This window comes from Oncorhynchus mykiss, chromosome 2 (genome assembly GCF_057628025.1).
Source record: "Oncorhynchus mykiss isolate SJ-2025 chromosome 2, ASM5762802v1, whole genome shotgun sequence".
Lineage (NCBI taxonomy): Eukaryota > Metazoa > Chordata > Actinopteri > Salmoniformes > Salmonidae > Oncorhynchus > Oncorhynchus mykiss.
Window position 1 is genome coordinate 62246600 of NC_143023.1, and position 27644 is coordinate 62274243.

At 44.2% G+C, this 27644-nt stretch overlaps 1 protein-coding gene across 3 annotated transcripts in view; it reads left to right on the plus strand.

Annotated features, from left to right (window-relative positions):
* fbln1 (fibulin 1) overlaps positions 1-27644 on the plus strand; it is a 51045-nt gene that overhangs the window by 13678 nt on the left and 9723 nt on the right. The window contains exons 5-16 of one of the 3 annotated variants that reach the window (XR_016487607.1): positions 243-311; positions 422-514; positions 658-795; positions 1061-1198; positions 1882-2025; positions 2345-2470; positions 3149-3274; positions 6093-6212; positions 6364-6495; positions 6771-6894; positions 13554-17106; positions 17807-17944. Coding sequence is in view for 2 of the 3 variants with exons in the window: in XM_036952607.2 (XP_036808502.2) it covers positions 243-311; positions 422-514; positions 658-795; positions 1061-1198; positions 1882-2025; positions 2345-2470; positions 3149-3274; positions 6093-6212; positions 6364-6495; positions 6771-6894; positions 16961-17106; positions 17807-17944 (1494 nt within the window). In the remaining variant the exon portion in view is untranslated. The remainder of the gene's footprint in view (positions 1-242; positions 312-421; positions 515-657; positions 796-1060; positions 1199-1881; positions 2026-2344; positions 2471-3148; positions 3275-6092; positions 6213-6363; positions 6496-6770; positions 6895-13553; positions 17107-17806; positions 17945-27644) is intronic. The other 2 variants (XM_036952607.2, XM_090204161.1) reach the window with 2 other exon arrangements.

Below are 27644 nucleotides of genomic sequence, written 5' to 3' on the forward strand. Positions count from 1 at the left end.
AGCGGTGGGAGGAGGTGAACGCTGGAGTAGAGAGGTGGAGAGAGTGAAGAGTGGAAGGATGTTTGGAACGTTGTTCTTTCTAGTGTATGTCCAATGCTACTCTGCCCTCTGGTGGTCATTAGGAGACAGGGGTTTTAGTAAAGAACTCCATTGTCCTGATGCATTCATTGGTTTCAACACTCTTTGTTTGCGAACTTAGTTTTGGCCAATACTGGTCAATCTTCTCCTTTCTTTCCCCACAGTTTCTGACAAAGACAACGAGACCCTCACTGAGAAGGAGAATCCCTTACCGAATAACATGTGCAGCAGCGGTAACAACCCCTCCACACATGACCTTCACATGTTAGTAATAGACTGTGTCCTCACAGAGAAAGTCAGGAACACGAGTCAATTATCTTCTGTTTGTTTATAATGTGCACAGGATTAGCCAAGTGTGCACAGGAATGTGTGGGCAACAGCACCTGTGCCTGCTTCAAAGGTTACAAACTCAAACCAGATGGGAAGAACTGTGAGGGTGAGTAGACTGGAGGTACAGTACCAGCCACATCTTGTTGAAAAGTTAGTGAGTTGGAATAAAACATCTAGTAGCTCCCCAGGACTAGGATTTCTCATACGGCTTCGATACTATCTGCCCCTCTTCCTCCCTCCATCTCCCAGATATAAACGAGTGCCTGCTGGGGGCCAGTAACTGCAGAGGAGGCGAGCACTGCATCAACACAGTGGGGTCATTCCGTTGCCAGAGAGAGGTCAGCTGTGGTACTGGCTACGAGCTCACGGACAGCAACAACTGCAAAGGTCAGAGGTCACAACACAATGCCTCCTACAGGGGGAAAAGGAATAAGGAAGGATCAATATGTATGATTCATGATTCATACATCCATGATAAACTGGATCTGTCTGTCCGTCTGTCCGTCTGTCTGTCTCTTTCTATCTATTCCCAGCTGGTAGAATTTGCTGGTAGAATTTGACTTGCAATGAAACTATTGTTGAATATTTATGAGAATAGATTTGAATCACATACAGTTTGATTTTCCTCGTACAACATGCCTTCTTTCCCCAGACATTGACGAGTGTGAGTCGGGCACCCACAACTGCTCCCCGGACTTTGAGTGTCAGAACACTCAGGGGTCGTTCCGCTGTCTGCCCAAGAACCAGTGTGGCGATGGATACATCCAGGATGCCATGGGCAGCTGCATCGGTGAGCATCAGGACCCTGACAGACGTTACCATGGCAACCTATCATCAAGGCAACACATAACCCCATCCATCCCACATGTACCCCCAAACCCAGTATCTTCAAAGTACAGTTCACAGTGTTCTCTGACATACATGGCATATTTTAGGAACTCATCATCGTAGTGGTGGCGGGGAGGGGGTTCAGTGATATGACCCTGTGGTGCCCTATGTGAACCATATCAGAGTTGAAGAGGCGAAGCGAGAGATCTGACTGCGCCCCAAAATCTGTCCCTGCAAGAAATAAGCGTAAAGCAGACCAAGTGGGATTTTTTTTGTATGAAGGTCAATGAGAGTGTCGAATTCGGTCAGCACAAAATTTAATTGCACATTTTCTAAGTGAGGCTTATTTGATCAAATAGAAGTTTCATAATGTTTAGGTTGTTACGAATGTACTGATTTAAGTGGACTCACGTGGTATCCCGGCAACTTTGAAAAAACAATTCTATATCAGAGTTGGGCATGTTGTTCACATGAGTATCTGTCCTCTCATTGGCTAGAATGTTCCCACCAGCTCCTCCTCCTCCCGTCTGCCTTCCGCATTTGCGAACATTCATTCCCATTGTTAGAGCATACAGTCCAATATCTTGTCAATATATAGATAATCGTTGCCCGTCTGTACAGTATAACCTCTGACCTCTATCCCAGACATCAATGAGTGTCTGGCCCAGACAGAGCCGTGCCGCCCTGGCCAGTTATGTATGAACACGATGGGCTCCTTCACCTGCCAGAGAAACTCTATCAACTGTGGCCGGGGATACCACCTCAACGACGGCGGCAACCGCTGCGTGGGTACGTACAGCTGCCTCACTTGCATACTTAGACCTCATCGTGCCAGTTGGGGATAAGGCCTCCATAAGGCCCCGCTCCTGGGCTATATTGGACACCTCTGTTCAAGGGAGCCTCAACATGCCCGGTGTACACTGCAGCACTGCTAGAAAGGATCTCTGCCACGTTCACCTCCATTGATTAGCATCAGCAACCGGATACTGTAGCCTACATTTCCATGTATTTCCTGTGGCCTCGCTATCCTTTGGAATGCATTCTTTTGCTTAAGAATGTGCTTGTTTCTTCCTGTAATATCTTGTGGTCTCGCTCCCCCCTGGTGCAGATATCGATGAGTGTAAGGGTCCTGACGGAGCGTGTGCAGGCCACGGCTGTATCAACCTGGTAGGATTGTTCCGTTGTGAGTGTAAGGCTGGCTTCATCTTCAACAGCATCAGCCGCGTCTGCGAAGGTACGCACTGACCTAATCCTCCTAGTAGTTACATGGCAGTGTGATGTCAGTTGACGTAAGCAGGACGCCAACAGTCATGACTGTTTATGACATCTGTCATGTCAGTGTTATCACAGTGTTATGTAGGTCTTATGACAAAGTGTTCAAGTTAAGGGTCACCCAAGACTGGGTGGCTGTTATACAATAATGTTCTTTTAAAAATAAGGCACGAGGGGTTGTGATATACGGCCAATATACCACAGCTGAGGGATGTTCGTATGCACGACGCAACCTGGTGTGCCTGGATACAGCCCTTAGCCGTGGCATATTGGCCATATACCACAAACCCCTGAGGTGCCTTATTGCTATTATAAACTGGTTACCAATGTAATTAGAGCAGTTCTCAAACCACGCAGTTTATAAAATAATCAAATATATGCCGTTTAGCAGATGCTTATATCCAAAGCGACTGACAATCATGCATATATTATTTTATGTATTGGTGGCTTCGGGAATCGAACCCACAATCCTGGCGTGCAAGCGCCACACTCGGTCAACTGAGTCATACAAGACCAGGATACTGTCCTCTGTGCTTGGGTCTGTAGATGTGTCATACAGGACCAGGATACTGGATACAGTCATCTGTGCTTGCTCAAACTGTAGATGTTCAAGTTAGTGTCATTTTCTTTTGTGTCTTAGATATCAACGAGTGCAGGCACTACCCTGGGCGCCTCTGTGCCCACAAGTGTGAGAATGTCCTGGGGTCCTACAAGTGCAGCTGCACCCAAGGCTTCAAGCTGGCCAGCGACGGCAGGAACTGTGATGGTAAGGCAGCCTTCAAAAGATAACAGAGGTGTTCAAATCTGGGCTTCTCTCATTGGCCATCTCTTGTTTTGCCTTACTGAAGTTTGTGGTCATGTCTTTTTCTCAATATCATGTGCAGCATCTTTTTTTTAAAAAGATATACACATCAATACACTACGAAAAGCAGAGCAGAGATACAAAACACATTGTCAGCATTTATTTTAACACTTGCAAGGAAATAGCACCTCCTGTGTGCACTGCTGGTAATACCGTATACCCCATTATTGTACAGGAACTGTATAGATATGGAAATCTGGAGGCACTAAAACATCACATTTTAGAGAGTTTTGAGATTATACCACAAGTAAGGTGCGAAAAAACTAAAAGCTGATTTACATAATTTAGTGGAAATGGAAGGGATCTCCAAAGGTAGCCATCCCTGAGACCGGGTCTGGTAGCTCGTACGTCTGTAGGTTAACAATGAAGTAAGGTACGGCGGAAGTTTGTGTAAGAGGGCTGTATAAACAGAAAGAGTGCAATGCATTTGATCTACGAGACCTCTGAGGGCCAGCCTACTACTTTCTGAGACCGAAGGCAGTGAGGTATACTGAACTTGTGGCCCGTAATAAAGAGTAGTGCGCCATGATAAACTGTGTCCAATGTCTTCAATACAGTGGCAGCTGCGTTCATATAGCCGATATCACCATAATCTATACTGTCGAGTGAATGATTTGTTTTCAGTTATTTAACGAAAAGGCATGCCATATTCCTATAAATAAATACCATTTTATTTCTTAACTTCTTAACTAACTCATCCAGATATTTAGAAGCGGGGACACGATCAATGTGGGCCTAGAGAAAGTTTACACTCACTTTGCACAGTTTTCACATTTTGCTGTCTTAAAATAAAATTCCAAAATTGATACATTTTCTATCGGTGTACACGACATACTTCACATTTTCTATCGGTGTACACAACATACTTCGCATTTTCTATCGGTGTACACAACATACTTCACATTTTCTATCGGTGTACACAACATACTTCACATTTTCTATCGGTGTACACAACATACTTCACATTTTCTATCGGTGTACACAACATACTTCACATTTTCTATCGGTGTACACAACATACTTCACATTTTCTATCGGTGTACACAACATACTTCGCATTTTCTATCGGTGTACACAACATACTTCACATTTTCTATCGGTGTACACAACATACTTCACATTTTCTATCGGTGTACACAACATACTTCACATTTTCTATCGGTGTACACAACATACTTCACATTTTCTATCGGTGTACACAACATACTTCACATTTTCTATCGGTGTACACAACATACTTCACATTTTCGAAGTGCAATAACTTTTTCTGAACATTTTCCAAATGAATAACAAATACAACACAAAATATGTCTTGATTGCATATATCTTCACACCCCAGAGTTAATACTCTGTGGTAACACCTTTGGCACCCATTACAGTTGTGAATAATTTTGAATAAGACTCTTTTAGGGCAACGTATATCCATTTTTTTTTGGGGGGGGGGGGGGGGGTCAAAATTGCTCAAGCACAATACATTTTGTTGGGAGTAATTGATGAACAACAATATTCAAACCTCGTCTCTCATTTTCAAGCAGATTTAAGTCCGGACTAAGACTGGACCACTCAGGAACACTCAACACCTATTGGAAATCCATTATGGTGTGTCTTTGGAATTAACATTTGTGTACAAAATATAACTCTATCCCAGGGTTATGTATTCAGAAGACTGAGTCAGGGTTTTTATCTGGCCTTTGCTTCGTTCATATTTCTTTTGTTCCTGACAAAATCACCAGTCCCTGCCGGTGACGATCATACCCATAAATAATGCTGCCGCCACAATACTTGAAGATACAGATCAACAACATTGCATTCACTCCACATTACTGGCCTGTGTGACAAAGTGAAAATAATTAAGTCTGTGTTAAAAAATCCACTCCAAATCCTCAATTATGTTTTCAACAAGGCTGTTTAGTAATACTGCAAGACAACACAGCAAATAAAAACACTTTTTTTGCTTAAATTAAAAACTACAGGCTTGGGTCAAATCCAATACAGCAAAACAGAGAGTGAAACCCTGTATTTTCAAGTATTGCTGTAGCAGCATTTTGTTATGGGTGTGCTTGTCACCAGCAGGGACTATTGAGTTTGTCAGGATCAAAATAAATATGAAAGGAGCAAAGCCCAGATATAAAGTTAGAGGAAAACCCATCCCAGTCTTCTGAAAACCGGACCATTTGATAAAGTTGTATTTTTCAGCAGGACAATTACAAGAAAGTGTATGCCAAAGGCACACCATAATGGCTTTCCAATAGGTGTTGAGTGTTCCTGAGTGGTCCAGTCTCAATCCTGACATATATTTGCTTGGAAATCAGAGACAATATTTGAATATTGCTGTCCATCAATGACCCCAAAACAAATGTACTGAGCTTGTGCAATTTTGACAAAAACAATTGGTACATGTTGCCCTAAGAGTTGTGCAAAGTTGGTACAATCGTATTCAAAATTATTCACAGCTATAATGGCTGCCAAACATGCTTCCACCAACTATTAACTCTGGGGTGTGAAGACATACGCAATTAAGACATCGTCATTTCTTTATTTTGGAGTAGGTTGTGTAGATCAGTAGCAAAATAATCAAATGAATTCCCTTTTAAGGCAGCAAATGTGAAGTCTGTGTAAGGAGTGTGTGTAGACTTTCACTAGCGACTGTACATATGCATAAATCATCAGATACATTGTGTCACTAGTGTTACCTCTAACTGAGTTATATTGTTGGGTGTAGATCTAAATGAATGCGAGAGCAGCCCCTGCAGTCAAGAGTGTGCCAACGTGTATGGCTCCTACCAGTGCTACTGTCGCCGTGGCTACCAGCTCAGTGACATAGATGGCATCAACTGTGAAGGTAGGAGATGCTAAAACGGTATCCGATGAGCCATAGGCTACTGTCAAACCCAATCAGGAGCCCCATAACTGAGGTATTTCTTATCTTTACTTCCTGTACCCTTTACATCCACCATGTTTGACCTCTGATCTTTAACCTCTGACCTTTCCAGACATTGATGAGTGTGCCCTGCCCACCGGGGGTCACATCTGCTCCTACCGCTGCAACAACACCCCTGGGAGTTTCTACTGCACCTGCCCCGCCTCCGGCTACACCCTGGCTCCCAATGGACGCAGCTGCCAGGGTAAGGCCTCACTCCTCAGGGGGGTGCAGGAGTCCACAGCATGGGGTCATGGTCATACTTCAGATCAGAAGACATATTGTAACAGTGATGATTCGGGGTGCATGAGTAACCTCGCCTGAGACCTGAAAATGTATGCTAGCTCTCTGAGCTAATAATGCCTAGGCTTTAGATTAGCGGTCTAACACATTCAAGGTTTGAACCCAGGGTTTTATGTTTGAAATAAAGGATTTTCCATTTTTGTGGTTCTGAGTTTATTTGTTTCTCTCCCTGTCCAGATGTTGATGAGTGTGTGACAGGAACACACACATGCTCTGTGACAGAGAGCTGCTTCAACGTGCAGGGTGGATTCAGATGCCTGTCATTCGAGTGTCCGCCCAACTACCGCCAAGCAGGGGAGATGTGAGTACCTACCTACCTGAGGTCTCTTTCTCAAATAATGGGGGTATATATCTGTTTTAAGTTCACATACTCATACTTGCGTCCTAAATAGTAGGCTCATTTTGGCTTTGACAACAGCTGATCTATTAGACATGGGGATGTGCTACCGAAATCAACGAATAGCGGGAAACAAAGCAATCGCGCATGATGCATTCTCAGTGTGCGAAAATTGGATGAGTTATAGTATTGAATTTTAAAAAAATCGAGTATGGTTTAAATGCCAGGATGTTATACTAATTTTGGCTCTTCGTCTAGTAAAATTCAATGCACTCTTTTCCACAATGCATTGGAAGAGGTGGGCTGCGAGTGATAGGCCGTAGTTCTCTTGAAGTAGCCAGACAAAAAAACTAGGCTACATAATTGGGAAGGTGCCGAATAACGAAGCTTCTGCGGTGGTGTTCAAATGTAGGAAAAGTAGTTTTTGTTTTCTTTAAAATGATCACGAGTATTGCATTGTAAGCTACATCTTTGAAAACAGAAGTATTTTTCTTTTTTTTAAAGTGGATTTCTTTTTCCTACTTGAACATTTGTTTTGTTCTCTTGGCCTTCATCAGAGCTTGTCAAAGCTCTTGGCCTCCGTCAGAGCTTTTAAACTAAATACTAAATCATCTTTTGCTGTCCAGCAGTTCTGGAGTGGATGGCTGCCTTTTTAGGGGCTCCTAACCAACTGTACTATTTTGTTAGTTTTTTCTCATTCTTTGTAAGTTATTTTGTACGTAATGTTGCTGCCAACATCTTTTATGACCGAAAATAGCTTCTAGATATCAGAACAGTGATTACTCACCTCGACCTGGATGAAGATTTCTTCTTTAATGAATCCGACTCTAAGGATATACCGCTTCCCTGAGACCAGGCCCTAATCCTCGCCATTCGCGTGAAGAAAAGACGGAAATACAGAGTGTGGAGGTCGGGGTGCCTTGTGAGAATTCATCGGCGAGTGGGTAAACCACTTCTACCATCCGTTCTATTGGCAAACGTGCAATCACTGGAAAATAAAGACTATCCTACCAACAGGACATTAAAAATGGGAATGTCTTATGTTTCACTGAGTTGTGGCTGAACGACGACACAGATAATATAGAGCTGGCTGGGTTTTCCGTGCATCGGGAGGACAAAGCAGCTACGTCTGGTTAGACGAGGGTTGGGGTGTGTGCCTATCTGTCAATAATAGCTGGTGCGCGATGTCTAATATTTAAGAAGTCTCAAGGTATTCCTCACCTGAAGTAGAGTACCTCATGATAAGCTGTAGACTACACTATCTACCAAGAGAGTTTTCCTCTATACTATTCGTAGCCATCTATTTGTTACCACAAACCTGACACTAAGACCGCACTCAACAAGCTGTATAAGGTCATAAGCAAACAAGAAAATGTTCATCTAGAGATGGCACTCCTAGTGGCCAAGGACTTTAATGCAGGCTAACTTAAATCAGTTTTACCAAATTTCAACCAGCATGTCACATGTGCAACCAGAGGGAAAAAAACTCTAGACCACCTTTACTCCACACACAGAGACGCATACAAAGCTCTCCCTCGCCCTCAATTTGGCAAATCTGACCATAATTCTATCCTCCTGATTCCTGCTTACAAGCAAAAACTAAAGCAGGAAGTACCAGTGACTCGCTCAATACGGAAGTGGTCAGATGACACGGATGCTACACTACAGGACTGTTTTGATTAGCACAGACTGGATTATGTTCCGGGATTCATCCATTGGCATTGAGCAGTATCCCACCTCAGCCACCGGCTTCATCAATAAGTGCATCGACGATGTCGTCCCCACAGTGACTGTACGTACATATCCAAACCTGAAGCCATAGATTACAGGCAACATCTGCGCTGAGCTAAAGGCTAGGACTGCCGCTTTCAAGGAGCGGGACACTAATCCGGACGCTTAGAATAAATTGCGCTATGCCCTCAGACTAACCATCAAACAGGCAAACCATCAATACAGGACTAAGATGGAATCCTACTACCCCGGTTCTGACGCTCGTCGGATGTGGTAGGGCTTGGAAACTATTACCGACTACAAAGGTAAACCCAGCCGCTGATTGCACAGTGATGCAAGCCTAGCAGATGAGCTGAATGCATTTTTTTCTCACTTCGAGGCCAGCAACACTGAAGCATGCATGAGAGCACTAGCTGTTTCTGATGATAGCCAATGTGTTCCTCTCCATAGCCAATTTGAGCAGGTCAACATTCACAAGGCTGCGGGGCCAGACGGATTACCAGGACATGTACTCAGAGCATGCACGGACCAACTGGCAAGTGTCTTCACTGACATTTTCAACCTTTTCCTGACTGAGTCTGTAATACTTACATGTTTCAAGCAGACCACCATAGTCCCTGTGCCTAAGAAGGTGAAGGTAACCTGACTAAATGACTACCACTACCACTTACGTCAGTAGCCTTGAAGTGCTTTAAAAGGCTGGTCATGGCTCACATCAAGACCATCATCCCGACTCCAATTCGAATACCACCCCAATAGATCCACAGATGATGCACTCTCAATCGCACTCCACACTGCCCTTTCCCACCTGGACAAAAGGAACACCTATGTGAGAATGCTGTTCATTGAATAAAGCTCAGCGTTCAACACCATGTGCCCACAAAACTCATCACTAAGCTAAGGACCCTGGGTCTAAACACCTCACTCTGCAACTCGATCCTGTACTTCTTGACGGGCCGCCTCCAGGTGGTAAGGGTAGGCAACAACACATCTGCCACACTGATCCTCAACACTGGGGCCCCTCCTGTACTCCCTGTTCATCCACAACTGCATGGCCAAGCACAACTCCAACACAATCATTAAGTTTGCTGACAACACAACAGTGGTAGGCCTGATCACCGACAACGATGAGACAGCCTATAGGGAGGAGGTCAGAGAACTGGCAGTGTGGTACCAGGACAACAACCTCTCCCTGAATGTGAGCAAGACAAAGGAGCTGATCGTGGATTACAGGAAATGGAGGGCCGAACAGTCGAGAGTTTGAAGTTCCTTGGTGTCCACATCACCAACAAACTATCATGGTTTGACAGTTGTGAAGACACCAAGACAGTTGTGAAGAGGGCACTCCGGTGGCTGAAAAGATTTTGCATGGGTCCCCAGATCCTCAAAAAGTTCCACAGCTGCACCATCGAGAGCATCCTGACAGGTTGCATCACCGCCTAGTATGGTAACTGCTCGACATCCGACCGTAATGCGCTACAGAGGGTTGTGCGTACGGTCCAGTACATCACTGGGTCCAAGCTTCCTGCCATCCTGGACCTATATATTAGGTGGTGTCAAAGGGCCCAAAATAATGTCAAAGACTCCAGTCACCCAAGTCATAGACTGTTCTCTCTGCTACCGCAAGGCAAGCGGTACCAGAGCGCCAAGTCTAGGTACAAAGGGCCCCTTAACAGCTTGTACCCCCAAGCCATATTACTGCTGAACAATTAATCAAATGGCCACCAGGACTATTTACATATTGACACCCCCCTCCCTTTGTTTTTACACTGCTGCTACTCGCTGTTTATTATCTATGAATTATCACTTTCCCGCTACCTACATGTACAAATTAACTCGACTAACCTGTACCCCCGCACATTGACTCGGTACCGGCACCCCCTGTTAATAGCCTCGTTATTGTAATTTTATTGTAAGTTTTTAGTTTTTAATTTTATTTAGTGAAACTCTATTTAAGCGTTCTACCTGTTGTATTTGACGCATGTGACCAATACAATTGCATTTTATTTTATTTCTGAATGTGTCAGCACCGGGGACTCGGGATGTGGCTGCGGTACTGATGTCATGTTAATCAGGCCTTTTGATTTGAACGTCTGGATTGTTTTTTTGTTTTTGTAGGCTAGGCTACCTATTTAATTATGCAAGCCTTTAGCAGTCATTCAGATCTCGTTCCCAATGATCAGTGCTTCAGTTTATTATGTTGCTGTCCAGCGGTTCTGAATTTGTCCACGTTTTTCGGTCCAATAGCCTTTTGATTTGAACATACGAAACGTTTTAGGGTGTGTTCTAGGCTGTTTAATTTCATTTAAAGGTGTTACAGCACATATGGTTTCACTAATAAATATGTTAACATGAAACCAAATTATCGGTTTCTGTCTTTAGTCCTTTTTAGATGGGCTATATGGGCTACGGTATAGGTTGAATATGATAGTCTGCCTATAACCAACCTGAATAGGCCTGTAAAGCCATTCTTAATGTATTCAGAGCTTAGAGAAATTAATCTAATTGGAATTTAGCTATTATCAGGCTGGTTAATGCGATGCAAAAAAGTATCCACCCACACTCGGCCCCGCCCCACCTGCCCAGCGGCCGTGTCATACTGCATACTTTTTACTAAACGGTATGTGCTAAATAGCATGTGACGATGAGTACGTACACAGTTTAAATGACAGAGTAAAGTTAACTGTAATTGAATACATTTTTACTCTGCCACATACAACATTTGGTACCAGTCTAAAAGAGTAAAACGTACTCTGGCAACAGTTATTTTTTCACAGTTGTATATGCTGAAGTTAACGTTGATATTTAACTCTACGCCATTGCGTTTCACTTCGTACAGTATTAATTGAGTTACTTTTATAACTCTCTGCAGGGGTGTTCGTTATTCTAGAGTTCATTATTTAGAGTTAATTCAACTCCTGTGTCGTCAAACTCAACACTATTTGGAGGTTTACATGGGCACATTTTAGGGTGTTATATTAACGTGTCATATAAAGGTAGCTTGCAATATGACATCCAATCTTTGTTGGTATAGATTTTAAAGTGAGGATTGTCCAGCAATTTTACATCACCCACAACTTCTTATTTTTTTCAACTCTAAACAGCGTTTTACTACCTGTTGTATTCGGCGCATGTGACAAATAACATTTGATTTGATTTGGCTTGCATTCAGAATGCATGTCAGAGCAGGGAGAAGAGCACTGTTGTTAGAGACTACCTACATAAAGTAAACTGGAGAAGCCTTCTCAGTAAGAGTTGCAATAAATCCAACCACTTACAGATTAGATTAGTTTAGGAAAATGTATGTTACATATAACATCGTGTGGATCAGAAATAATTATGGTGAAAACACAGATATTGAAACAAACAATTCAAAAAATTTACCTGCAACAGAGCATGCTGAGAAATATGACAATAACTCCCACATTTGTGGATACCTCCATAGTTTTATCTAGTGATGGGGAAACAAAGCTTTCTGAAGTATTGAGGTTTTCTAGCCGATTGTGTCGAAAATAGGTTTATTATTGATCACTAGTGGCACCTGCTGGTCAAAAGAATTTAGAGCAGCCAAGTGATTATAGATGACGTCCCACACACTGAAGTGCATACACAGCATAATCTTTTTGTCTTCTACCAAACCAATCAGGTGGTTGTCCGACAAAGCGACGTTTCGGACGTCATTGATCACGTGCTTCTGGTAATGTGATACAGGCATCGGCACACTGCTTCGAAGTACACTGCTTAGCGATTTTGACACATGCCTCGGAGCTCCGGTATTAAATGTAACATCACTAGTTTAACCACCTGATTGGTTTGGTAGAAGACAAAAAGGTTATGCTGTGTATGCACTACAGTGTGTGGGATGTCATTTATAATAATTTGGCTACTCTAAATTATTTTGACCAGCAGGTGCCACTAGTGTACACTGTGTTGATCAATGCCTTGAGTAAACAACCTATTTTCAACAGAATTGTCTGGAAAACCTCAATGATTCAAGAAGCTTTGTTCTGCATCACTAGTTTTCACTCCCTGTCTCTGGTTACTGTTAATGGAGTTCAAAGTACTCCGTCCCAATTAACTCCAGTTATCAACACTAACTCCCGGGAGCGTATCACTCTGTTCAGGGTTAAATCCAGTAGAATGAATTTATCTCTAAATGTTTTTACTTTGTCATTTCAACTTTACTTGATTTACTGTGTCGTATGCAGTTGAAGTATGCAGTACGTTAGTATGGCCAACGTCACAAGCTTGTCAGGTAAGGAGTTCTCAGTTAAATTCTCATGATTTCAGGGAACTCCTTGTTGGTCAAGAGAACATAAGCCTTTTCACTCTACTGAGCCGAGTCAAGCATTACTGGGCTGGCCTGGTTACACATCCAGGATGTGGATGGAAATGATAATGTGAAAATAAAAATATCAGAGCCAGCACGCCATGGTCGGGTCGGCATAGTGTGGATCAGGCACCAGTTATTTTATGGCCATTGCTCTATAGTATATACACAACCTAAACCCCATCTCCAACTCCTACCTCTGTATGGACGCTGTGCATGCCCAATGTTGATGCACAATCAGTTAGGATTCAGTTAAAGCATGTTCTGTTATTCCGTGTTAATGCAGGCAGTTGAGTGACAAAATGTAATACTTTGCTTTGATATGTTCTTGCATGACCCGACAGGGGGCAGAGTGACACTTGCCGTTCCACAGAAACACATGAGGCTGCTGATTCTGATGTGACTTTGTCCCTACCAACCTAGCCCCACCCACCCAGCTAGCAGCATGCCATGCACGGCAAATCAAACTTATACCTCTCTACTTTCTCTGTTTCTCTGTTTGTTCTATCTGTCCGTCTTTGTCTTGTCTTGTTCTGTCCCTGGCCCTTGTCTTTCCTTACAGTCGTTGTGAACGCTTGCTTTGCAATCAGACTAGCGAGTGCCTGGCCTCGCCTCTGAGAATAACCTACTACCACCTCACCTTTCCCACCAACATCCCTGTGCCAACTAACATCTTTCGCATGGGCCCGTCCAACACAGTGCCCGGAGACCACGTCCAGATTGCCATCGTCGGCGGCAACGAGGGCAGCTTCTTCAGCGCTCAGAGAGTACCCTCTGGTGGCGTGATGGCTGTGGTGGAGCCCATCACCGAGCCACAGGACTTTGAGCTGTCTCTGGAGATGAGACTGCTGCGTTACGGCACCACCAGCACCTACCTAGCCAAAGTCCTTGTGTTTGTTGTCCAGGAGCACCCTATAATGCCGTTCCAGAGTAGAGAGTAGTAGCATAGCAACAAAAATAGGTCTGTAACGACAACAGCAAAAAAAGAGCAAACACTGCCACGATAAGCAAACACTAACACAGCTGACGTAGACCTAAAGCCGCATAGCTGTCATTTGTCTCATTGTTTTTGTTCCTGTTTTGTTTTTGTGATTACTGTAGCTTATTCCATGTATTCCCCAGCAAGACAGGCCAAATGTAATGTCCTCTGTTGGAGGTATGGCGTTTGAATGGCCACTAGGTGGCACTCTAGGGCAGGGTATTGAGGTAGTTGCCTGGGGATGCCTATTGATTACTGTACAGTATTGTGAATGATCATCTACATGGTGTAGTCCTAATATCTTAGTGTTGATTTGTTGAATAAATTGAATCAGACGTTCCATCCGGATCTACTTTCTAACATATAGTATGTTTTGTGGACAGCATCAGATATCTCACTTTGAATAGGAGAATTACATAGCTGGGGGCACTATGACCTGGAACCTAAGTATGCAGTTAATGTATGGGGCAAGAGTATGTGATTTGTAAAAACGTATTTTCAGTGGCACATCTGTTTAATAGAACTGTGATATTCCCGTAGGTGATTATCAATGTTTTATATGGCGTATTAGCACTGTCAAGTCATGGTTGATTTGGTGGAAGCAGTTAATTGTTGGATGTACATAATTCTAAACCGGTCTCACATCCTGCACCAGCCTATTGATATTTTAGGAATAATGTGAAATGCACAGATAGATTCTACTGCATACTGCGTGTATAAAACCAAGCACACAGTGAATCAAATACAAGGCAGGGCTAGTGACAGGTGATGGGATGCAGTCGTGGAAGACAAGGAAATATGTCTAGCACACAGTATAAATAGCTTGACGTGCCGTTAGGCCACTAGTCAGAGCCTGCCTGGGCTGTGGCTTAAAATAACTGTAAATTCATGTGTGGGTACCAGGTTCCTCCTGACCTGTCAGAGCAGTAAGGATGCACCTCTCTATTGGGGATATCCTTAAAATAAAAAAAAACATGGCGGTCGGGACACAGCTACAGAACACTAGGTTTTCCTCTCTACTCTGACACTGAGTTATGGGGATCTGGGTTCTGGCCGGTGGTCTGAACAATTTGTGGCGGAGCAACATCACCGCTCGGAGAATGAATGATGCCCTGCTGTATTTGTGTTGGGGCGTTATCAATGAGCAGACTATAAATAATAATTACCCAGAAAACTTTGCAGCGCTTGACCAGAGGACTTCCATCCCATCCAACAGTCTGTTTTCCTTTCTGGTCTTGAAGTATTGGGGTTTTTTCTGTAGGGCTGGGTCTCTCCGGGCCACGTGAGCTGGAGAGAGAGATGAGAGGACTGGGACGCAAGGGCCTTCCTGTGGCACGCACACACACACACACACACACCACACACACACACCACGCACGCACGCACGCACGCACGCACACACACACACACACACACAGGCCATAATTAGCACTCTTCTCCACTTGCTGTCTTGTCTTTGATGTACCCCGCTCTGGGCGAGGGGCAGTTCACCCTGGGTCATTATAATCTCGTCAATTTACTCTGTGGCCCAGCGGAGAAGAGCATTCGCCCTGTCCTCCAGGGCCTGCTCTCTCCTCTCGCTGCTGCAGGCCGAAGTATTATAAACTTGGAGAACATTTTGTGGCTTTGGCCTGGACCAAAGCAAAACTTGGACCCAGCCGCTAATTGCTAATTACAAGCCCCTACCCAGTGGCGGCTTTACTTTTTGTCAGGGGCTTCTCCCCTCTCTCCATGTAAGGAGCCGTGCAACCCGAGCCAGGTTCTGGCCTGGGGTTGAGCTGCTGCCTATAGGTCCCAGGAGGAGAGATAATGAACCACTATGTAGCTACATTCTATATTATACTGGAGCAGTGGTGGATGTTGACTGGATCTATACATGTTACTCTTGGAAACCAGAGCCAAATCATGTAGGCACTGGCCAGCTACTTACAGGGTGACGCACATTGCATAAACTTCTGTTTGAAGCCCATCCACACAAGACTATTTAAGCGGCATATAGGGTATTTTGGCTGTTTGGACTAGGTTCATAGAGAAGCTGAGTTCATTGGGAAGAGCATGATACATCCTTACACTCCACCAAGCTGAGGAGATAACAGCTGACGTTGAGTTGTAGAATTTGTTTTGATATGTTTTGTAACCAGGACCTCTCTCGTCATCCCCAGGGCCTTGATGATTTAAAGACGGGGCTCTGTCCCTGGTGCTTGGTGGTGAAGAAGCAGTTCCTCTCAGATTCCAGTACAGGTTCCTGGCAGCGTAGCGGCCCTGTAGTTGTAGGTATGCTGGTGGGTGGCGTTTGTTTCAGCGGGGTCTCCCCTTGAGCTGCCACTGATTAGACTGTGAAATAAACCGTCTTAAATAATGGGATGAGAGCAGCTTGGAGCGCTTGGGAGTTGTCTAGTCATGTTCTTCACAATTTAGGAGACTTTTAGAACCCCCCTCGTCCCATAAATTCTCCTCAGGAGATTATCAGATACGAAGCCGGGGACACACGCTCAACAAATCCAAAATATTTTCCCGCGAGCAGGTCGTGCATCATTCTCCCATCTCCTCTTAGTATTTCATATTTCACTCCTCTTCTCTCCGCAAAAAAAACCCACAACCGTTGCATCAGAAACTGAACCATATCAGAAACTGAACCATCCACGTCTACCAAAGCCTCCAGCAGGCATAATCTGCCTGCTATGTGATCTTTGGCCGTCATTGTTTTATTATTCTTGCTAGCCACATTCAGTACCATTTTTATTATTTTTTTAATGTCGAACATTATACCCAGCATCCCCCGCTGTCGGCGGAGAGATCGTGTTTGTGTAGCGGTCTTTTCACAGGCCCTGCTGAGTTCTTGATTGTGCGGTTGTACTTCTCCCTTTGAAGAGGATGCCCTGTCATTGTGACCACCAGGGGAGGAACTGAAGGCGGTTGGTGCCTAAAGGCTTTTTATAGTCTCACCCCTAAAGGTCAGAGGCTGTGTGTGCATGTTTTTCTTCTCTTAGCAGGGCGAGGGTTGAGCGCTCAGACACCATCCGCTGTGTGAAGTCATGCCAGCCCAACGACATCGGCTGTGTCCTGGACCCCGTACACTCCATCTCCCACACCGTCATCTCCCTGCCCACCTTCAGGGAGTTCACCAAGCCAGAAGGTAGGGGCGCAATCTCAGACACTTATTTGGATTACAACTAACTTTCTTTTTTTCAGACCCAGTGTTTTTTTTCCACTGCATGTTATATAAAAAAAAATATTGCAAGTGTAGTCCTTTTTATGTTACCTCTTGCCCAAAATCAACCAATGCTTAAGAGTGTTGTTGACAGTGTACTTGTAATGTCGTGCACCAGACATGTCCTCCCAAACTCAGTATATATCTGAGCTGTGTTCATCCAAAGCCTGGGGATGAGGTTAATGTACTGGTAACACTATCAAGTATTGGCTAGCCGCTAGCCCAAAACCAATGACTAAGTGTCACTTAGGATGGATCTGACTGACTGACCACTGTAATCACACACAGACAAACCGAGACAAACTTGGTCCTACATGTGGTGCATGTTTCAGACACACTCATCCTCAACTTCATGGGAAGTTAAATCCTTGTTGTTTCTCATGAGCTCCTCGTCGGGGTGTTTAGGAATTGCAGGCCTCCAACTGAACAACAGCACTGAACACCCATTTGCCCCGTCATAACCCCCTCTGCACACAATAAACCCAGAGCTCAGCCGCCTCCCATTTAATTGTCTTCCACCGAGGAGAAGTTGGCACGAGCCTGGCTGTTTCAATCCCAGCCTGATTATGAGGGTTTAAAGCTCTGTAAAGCTCTTTTGTCTCTAATTGTTATCTTCTCCCAACAGAGATCGTTTTCCTGAGAACCATGTCGCCGGCGCACTCCTCCCCCCAACTCAGCTCTGACATTGTCTTCGACATTCTGGAGGGAAACGTCCAGAACTCCTTCGACATCGTCAAGCGACAGGAGCATGGCATGATTGTGGGTGAGTGGAAAGAAAGGAGGAGGGAAGGTGGCTAGGAACAGATCGTGGGTGAGTGGAGCGAAGGGATGCAGCTAGCTAGGCCATACGTCGCTTGACTTGGTTATTAAGGTATAAGTAACTCCTCAAATGACTAGGGACAAATAACAATAGCAGGAGACCACTATGGGTTCTCCCTAGTCCCGAGGCCTGGACGGATGGATATTTAATTTGCTCTGAGAACAAAAAAAATAGTGGTTTTCTGACCTAATTTCGCATTACGAAAAGGCTTTTTTCTTCTTTTTTTTTTTTTAACCAAATGCATATGTGTCTCCATGTGAGAGCAGAGTGGGGAGGAGAAGAAAGAGAAGCCTTGGATTGAAAAGCATGAAATTCTCCGTCATAAGGATGCTCCTGTGACATAAGTACATCTGACACGCACTTCTAATAACATTTGCACTCTGGTGGCATTTGGGAGCTGTCAGCGTCTTCTGTGGCCCTTTATGTCTCCCTCTAGAGAGCTGTCCTTTGGGTTGTCCTCCGAGACCAATGAAGGACGGCTTTCTCTTCTTTATCCACCAAACATTTGGCGACAGTTTGTCCCACACTTGTGGGAAAGCACCATTTAATGAACTTATTGACCGCCATGTTTTTTTCACTCCTCTTCAGCAACAAAGCCCTTCTTCTCCCTGACAGATTATTGTGGCTACGATGTACAGAGATGGCCTTATACTTTTGCATATCAAGCAGTCTGGATGTGCATAATATCTTTCCATGTGCGTGTGTACATGTCTATGACTAATATCAGTCCTTATACAGGCCTTGAGACAGTCATGGACACTAGCGGCAATCAAGGCTCAGATCTAAGTCTGTTCATGTAAAACAGAGAGGAGAGGAGCCCTAATGGGTGTGACTGCATGTGGAGCCTCTGTAGTTTAGGAGCCCATCCCTCTACTGTGACCTCCACTGGTCTGGTGAATATCCAGCGCTGCTCACGGTCTCTGGGGGAGATGAACCGAAGCCTGGCCCCAAGAGGACGGGGGTGTACCGGTGACACATAGTTTGGCCCTCTTGGATGTTTTGGCTCTGCGATGGGAGGATGGCGGGATGGGGACAGTGGGAGAGATAGTGAGAGATGCACACTGTGCTGATGGATGAAGGGATGGCCTGTCACTACACTACTACTCGGTCTCTTCCCAGAACTGAGCAGGGAAAAATGGAGAGAGTGTGCCAAGCAGTCATCAGCTCATAGGCTATGGGCGCACGCAAGGTCTCACATTGCACACATACATATGTGTATAGTCACACAGACACACAGGTGCCCACACACAAGCGTACACAAACATAACTCTAACAACCACGCAATAGAGTGCAGATACTATCTGTTGAGTTCAGTGGTTATCGTGTCATTGCTTTTGGGGGTATAAATGAACTATCCTTTGGTATTTGGTACTTACTTCACCACTCCTCAGAAGTTAAACCGGGGCATGTATGCGAGAGAATGTGTGTGACTTGCATATGTGAGAATGAATGTGTGTGTCTGTATGTGCGTGCGTGCCCAATGTGTGCAGAAGTCATCTTAGGCCCTTGTGATTCATGTGGTTAAATGTATTGTTCCATTTCCCCCACTAGCCCTCAGTGTCTCGCGGAACATTAGAGTTCTTTAACTGACTACCACATGAAAGGCCTCGCTGCCCTGTTTGTGAGGAGCCACTTCTCTCCCAAACCCTAGGATGCTTATTGGATGCAGCTCTCACGTGTTAGCCTTAGTCGGCCATGTTGACGTGCTCTGCTGACAAAGGCTTCGGTCAGTGACTGTCTGCTTTGAAGTGTCCGTGTCCGTGATTAGCTATGGAGTTTGGTTTATTCTGCTCAGCGGTGGTGCTCTGCTCTGATTTGTTTGGCTACTGACTGTGGCTTAGCTCTGTAGCTAGCTGACATGTAAACTATCCGTACGAGTTGCGTATAAATCTACTTTGTGAGTGAGAGGAAAGTCCTCCTTTGTATTCACCAATACCGCTTTTAATAGACTGACCACTTTGACCAGCGTAAACCGTTTAAGTTTGGTACACTGCTACTTTGGGGAAATGATTCTGAGTTGGGGCTCTATTTCACACAGTGACGCACAGTCTCACCCACTCTCACACTGGCTATACAACGAGCCACACACTGCGAGAGAGCCGCACCACTCTTCTGTAGTCATCCATCAGTGTCATAGGAGAGGTTTTCCCAGCTCTGTCACGTCTGGGTGACAGCCTTGACAGCCAGCCGCATCTGTGCTAACACAACACCCCCCCCCCCAACGCTCGAGAAAACATGATCACAACCAATAAAACACTCACCGAATCCAATGTCCTGGAGCCCAGGGCCTAGCCCAGCACCACGTACTGCCACGACCGCACAACGGACGCTGTGTGGACGTGGCAGTACATGGTGTCTTACGGCACTACAGGTAGAGATAGAGTAGATCCAGCTTGATGGTGTGTCATGACTGGGACATCATCACTGGCACATCAGATGACGCATATTCGGAAAGACAAACGGTGAAGGAAGAGGTATGCATTACTGAGACGATCTTGCACTATCACACGTGCACTTCTGATTTGGTCAGATTGAGGACAACGTCTGTTTGAAGGGACAGGATAGGATGATTGATTCTGGAAGCCAGCAGGTGGACTGCAGAGCTACTCCATTTAAAAACAAGGGTTTTGTGGTTCTGTGGTCTGCAGCACAGGGAGCAGGTGGTGGTCCAGAATCAGGGGCTTTCCTCTGCTGCAGCTTGTTGTGATGGTAGTGATGTGTGTATATGTGTGCGTGTGTGGTGTGCTACAGATTGATGGTGATCTCGCCAGTGGTGTTGGTGGTTCCCCCTGTTTGACTTCCTCTCCCAGGCCATGCTTTCCCAGTGGGACTAATATTGTTTTAACACCACTCCCAGTGAACGCATGGTGTGGATGGACTGAGCTCACGTCATGCTCATGTTAGCAGGCAAAGGTAGCCATGGCTTGGCTGGGGCTGGTACTGAGGGTGGGAATGAAGATGAGAATATGGGATGGGGCTGAGCTGGAGTAGCAACATGTGATCTATATTAGAGAAGAAAGAGGGTGGGAGTAGCATCTCCAGATTCTCCACAGAAGGGTTCGAAGCTTTCCTTCTGGCCACCATGAGTGGGGAAGTGAGCCAACCATCGCAGGGTAGTTCCTCAACCTCATCCTTTGGTGACGCTAGTATCATCCGACAGTAAGTCAAAACCACCAACAATGGTCCATATAAAGCTTCCCTGGACTGACCAGAGGGCCCAGAAGCCACAGCTTGATTCCAACCATTGTAGAGAGCAGGTAGAAAAATGCTTGTGGTTCAATTCTTCCCAAACAATTTTTATGTTATTGGCATGGAGATGGCGGGCTGTGAAGGGAACCATGGAGTAAGAAACCTGTCTGTGACTGTGTCAATGGAGTCTTCCACAGTAGCTGGTGTAATTTGGCCGTGGTGTATCAAATATTAGTAGAGTGTTACTGTGGAAGAGTGGGGCTTGAGGTTTAAGTCTAGGAATGTGTCTGAAGTGGCACCTTATACTGTATAGTGCACTAGGGTGATTCCTCACGAAACTAGAACAAAAAAAAGACCATGATTTTCTGAATTTTCACAAAGTCCTTTGGAGGAAGGATTGTTCACATTGATTTGACATTTGTATCTTAAAGCATAATTGAGAAATAGTTCATTGAAGTTTGAATATTTGTGACATTTTGGCCTTACCCAGGCCTGCTTTAAAACTCCATAATGTTTCATCGGTAGGTGCACAAAGCTGTTGGTGTCATATGACACTTTAGTGCTTGCTATGTAATATGAGTATTATTTTTTTATTTCAACCACACATTTCTTACGTACATTTATGGATATTGAAAAATATAACATGAATATTGAAAATATAAAATGTCAGATTTGGCAAATTTTTCAATATAGTGTTTGAAATAAATATAATCTACATGTATATCAAAGTTCCTGAGTGGGATCTATGCTAGTTTTAAAGTTATGGCCCATTTTATACAGAGAAATTGGCATAGTAAGCAATGTAACCAATCACAGCTCTCCTTTTATTTGTATCATTGCGCTTCCATCATCAACCATTTTGAATCCATTTTGACATTTACTCTGTTGGTAATGGATCATAAAGTACCATAGATCCCACTGTGGAACTTTGATATTCCCATAGAGTATATAGAAAAATTGGCCAAATAAAATGTTTTCAATATTCATGTTTATATTTTTCAAAATTCATAGATGTAAGATTTTTATTGAAATTGAAATACTACTCATATTACAGAACAAGCAGAAAAGCAACTACAGATGAAACGTTATGGAGTCTTAAAGGAGGAGCCTGGGTAATACCAAAATATCACAAATATTCCAAAACCAATTAATTATTTCTCAATTATGCTTTAAGATACACATGTCAACAATCCTTCCTCCAAAGGACCCTTCTAAGGATACATTTCCCCCCAAAATCATGATCTTTTTTTGTTCTTCTAGTTTCAAGAGGAATCATACTAGGCAATAGGTTGCCATTTCAGGTGCAATCTAGTTTATGTGTTGTCTTTGTGTGGTTCGTGTGGAGCTGACGACAGAACTGTGAAGGGTAGGGTGATAAGCAGAGAGGGGGAAAGGAGAGCAAGAGAAAGAGGGAGATAAAGAGAGAGAGTGAATGAGAGAGAAAGAGAGAGAGGCTGTCTTGTCAGGGGATGATCATGAATCATGACATGGCATCAGCAGGCCCCACCAGAGCGGGCCAAGCCCATGAAGAATCCCTGCCTGCTTGCCTGCCTGTCACTGAGGGGATTAGTACAGCTAATCAAAACAGTGTCTTCTCCACCCGACAACCCCTCAGCACAGCCAAACACACAACGCCTTCTCTTCCCCGGGTTGGTCTACACTGATGCTAGATATTGTCACACACACATGCGCTCACAGAATATATGTAAGCTTGCATGCAATATTGCACTCTTCTGCATATGCCTGCACATACAATATGCCTACACACATCCTCACACACATACTATACCCACACACATTGAGACACCATGGATTCTTACTGTAAGTGTATTACAATAATTTGCCAGACATAGCTAACTAAGTACTTGTCTCCCTCTCCTCTGCGCTCCACTTGATTTGTATACAGTTGTTCATCATCACTCCCTACTAGTGTCTCCACAGCCACGCAGCTGTTTATTTCAGCTTTATTTTGATTATTTATATTTGACTAATTTATTTCCACATTATGTCAGTGGAGGCTTCTCAGAGGAGGAAGGGGAAGACCACCATCCTCAGTGAATTTCAGAAAAAATGAAATTGTAAAACATTTAAAAAGTTATCATTTTTTTGATAAAGCTAAATATATATATATACACTGCTCAAAAAATAAAGGGAACACTAAAGTAACACATCCTAGATCTGAATGAATGAAATATTCTTATTAAATACTTTTTTCTTTAAATAGTTGAATGTGCTGACAACAAAATCAAACAAAAATGATCAATGGAAATCAAATTTATCAACCCATGGAGGTCTGGATTTGGAGTCACACTCAAAATTAAAGTGGAAAACCACACTACAGGCTGATCCAACTTTGATGTAATGTCCTTAAAACAAGTCAAAATGAGGCTCAGTAGTGTGTGTGGCCTCCACGTGCCTGTATGACCTCCCTACAACGCCTGGGCATGCTCCTGATGAGGTGGCGGATGGTCTCCTGAGGGATCTCCTCCCAGACCTGGACTAAAGCATCCGCCAACTCCTGGACAGTCTGTGGTGCATGGAGCGGATGGAGCGAGACATGATGTCCCAGATGTGCTCAATTGGATTCAGGTCTGGGGAACGGGCGGGCCAGTCCATAGCATCAATGCCTTCCTCTTGCAGGAACTGCTGACACACTCCAGCCACATGAGGTCTAGCATTGTCTTGCATTAGGAGGAACCCAGGGCCAACCGCACAAGCATATGGTCTCACAAGAGGTCTGAGGATCTCATCTCGGTACCTAATGGCAGTCAGGCTACCTCTGGCGAGCACATGGAGGGTTGTGCCACCCCACACCATGACTGACCCACTGCCAAACCGGTCATGCTGGAGGATGTTGCAGGCAGCAGAACGTTCTCCACGGCGTCTCCAGACTCTGTCACGTCTGTCACATGTGCTCAGTGTGAACCTGCTTTCATCTGTGAAGAGCACAGGGCGCCAGTGGCAAATTTGCCAATCTTGGTGTTCTCTGGCAAATGCCAAACGTCCTGCACGGTGTTGGGCTGTAAGCACAACCCCCACCTGTGGACACCGGGCCCTCATACCACCCTCATGGAGTCTGTTTCTGACCAATTGAGCAGACACATGCACATTTGTGGCCTGCTGGAGGTCATTTTGCAGGGCTCTGGCAGTGCTCCTCCTGCTCCTCCTTGCACAAAGGCGGAGGTAGCGGTCCTGCTGCTGGGTTGTTGCCCTCCTACGGCCTCCACATCTCCTGATGTACTGGCCTGTCTCCTGATAGTGCCTCCATGCTCTGGACACTACACTGACAGACACAGCAAAACTTCTTGTCACAGCTCGCATTGATGTGTCATCCTGGATGAGCTGCATTACCTGAGCCACTTGTGTGGGTTGTAGACTCCGTCTCATGCTACCACTAGAGTGAAAGCACCGCCAGCATTCAAAAGTGACCAAAACATCTGCCAGGAAGCATAGGAACTGAGAAGTGGTCTGTGGTCACCACCTGCAGAACCACTCCTTTATTGGGGGTGTCTTGCTAATTGCCTATAATTTTGACTGTTGTCTATTCCATTTTCACAACAGCATGTGAAATTTATTGTCAATCAGAGTTGCTTCCTAAGTGGACAGTTTGATTTCACAGAAGTGTGATTGACTTGGAGTTACATTGTGTTGTTTAAGTGTTCCCTTTATTTTTTTGAGCAGTGTATATAAATACTAAATATAATCACGTCAGCAAATAATTGATTAAAACACATTATCTTGCAAAGAAGGTCGACAGTAGCCTCAACAGAAATTGATGACAAAATTATTGTGGGGGCTGTCTTGTTAGACTTCAGTGCAGCTTTTGACATTAACGATTATAGTCTGCTGCTGGAAAAATGTATGTGTTATGGCTTTACACCCTCTGCAATAATGTGAATAAAGTGTTACACAGAGGGTGTTCTTTAATGGAAGCCTCTCAAATATAATCCAGTTAGAATCAGGAATTCCCCAGGGTAGCTGTTTAGGCCCCTTGCTTTTTACAATTTTTACTAACGACATGCCACTGACTTTGAGTAAAGCCAGAGTGTCTATGTATGCGGATGACTCAACACTATACACGTCAGCTACTACAGCGACTGAAATCATTGCAACACTCAAAAAAGAGCTGCAGTTAGTTTCAGAGTGGGTGGCAAGGAATAAGTTGGCCCTAAATATTTCTAAAACTTAAAGTATTGTATTTGGAACAAAACACTCACAAATCCCTAAACCTCAACTAAATCCTGTAATAATAATGTGGAAATTGAGCAATTTGAGATGACTAAACTGCTTGGAGTAACCCTAGATTGGAAACAGGTCCTACATGCCCTAGTTTTGTCACACCTTGACTACTGTTCAGTCGTGTGGTCAGGTGCTACAAAAAAGGACTTCAGAAAATTGCAATTGGCTCAGAACTGGGCAGCACGGCTGGCCCTTGGATGTACACAGAGAGCTGATATTGTCACGTTCTGTCCTTTATTTCCTTTGTTTTGTCTTTATTTAGTATGGTCAGGGCGTGAGTTGGGGTGGGCAGTCTATGTTTGTGTTTCTATGTTTTTTCAATTTCTGTGTTTGGCCTGATATGGTTCTCAATCAGAGGCAGCTGTTTATCGTTGTCCCTGATTGAGAACCATATTTAGGTAGCCTGGGTTTCACTGTTGGTTTGTGGGTGTTTGTTTCCGTGTGAGTGTTTGTCGCCACACAGTACTGTTTCGGTTTGGTTATTTCGTTTATTGTTTTGTATTTCATAGTGTTCAGGCTTTTCTTATTAAAATCGTCATGGACTCTTACCACGCTGCGTATTGGTCCGATCCTTGCTACACCTCTTCAGACGAAGAGGAGGAAATCTGCCGTTACAGATATTAATAATATGCATGTCAATCTCTCCTGGCTGAAAGTGGAGGAGAGATTGATTTCATCACTACTTTTATCTGTGAGAGGGATTGACATGCTGAATGCACCAAGCTGTCTGTCTAAACTACTGGCACACAGCTTGGACACCCATGCATACCCCACAAGACATGCCACAAGAGGTCCTTTTACAGACCCCAAGTCCAGAACAGACTATGGGAGGCACACAGTACTACATAGAGCCATGACTACATGGAACTCTATTCCACATCAAGTAAGTGACGAAAGCAGTAAAATTAGATTTAATAAACAGATTAAAAAAGCACCTTATGGAACAGCGAGGACAGTGAAGCAATACAAATATTGGCACAGAGACATGCACACACACACACACACACACACACACACACACACACACACACACACACACACACACACACACACACACTATACATACACATGGATTTAGTACTATAGTTATGTAGAGTAGGGGCCTGAGGGCACACAGTATGTTGTGAAATCTGTGAATGTATTGTAATGTAATGTAATGTAATGCTTTGCCAGCAGCTAATGGGGATCCATAATCCATAATAAATACATATACAAACAGCACTCTGTAGGGTAGCACCATGGTGTAGCCGGAGGACAGCTAGCTTCCATCCTCCTCTGGGTACATTGACTTCAATACGAAACATAGTAGGCTCATGGTTCTCACCACCTTCTTTAGACTTAAACAACTTCCAGAGGGCACCCTCCAGACTATTAGAACTATTGCAGTATGAACAGACATGTTGTACACCCAATAAAATGATCAGAGAATGAAAGCCTACAGCTATCTGGCACTGCAGTGTATAAAATGTTGTGAGTAGTTGACTCAAAGAGAGAGAAAGACAATAGTTTTGAACAAATTAATATCTTCCAAAATGAAGGAGAAGCAAAAGAGGAATAGTGAGAGAGATCTCCTCATTTTTTCACTTCTAGTTACACTTACTTAGCTATCAAATGCAGCTAGCTAGTTTAGCCTACTCAAACACCCTGTTCAAACTGAGGGATGCTATGCTAGCTAGCTGGCTATGACTTTCCAATACAACACTGGACATTTTCCAAGTCAAGGTAAGCTTTTGTTATTGCAAATTTATTGCCACTGGGGCCCACCGGTGTAACTGCTTACTGACTGTACATTGTAATAATACTGCATGATTGTAGTGGGTTTAGTAACGCGTTAGTTCTATTAGCTATGCTGACTATGACGTTACATTAGCGAATATGGTGAGAACGATGTTGGCTGTGTGTATCAGTTTGGCTTAGAAAGTTTTTTTCGCCTGGTCACCTATAGCTGATGTGTTGTGCATTGAAGTCAACAAGTGAAGGGAAGAGGTGAGAGGAGGAGAGCGCATAGATGCGAGAAGGAATACAACGTGGCTGCTATGAAAGTGAACTGTGTTTACGTGTGATCGAAAATTCTGTTGAAAAACATTTCTTAAACGGAAGCAAATGGAACAAAACAGGGATTAACATACCTTAATTTGTCTAATAGAAACTCTCGTTTCCAAATATTGGACTAATGATTACACCCTATATCAGCTAGATGCAGGCAAGAGTGTGA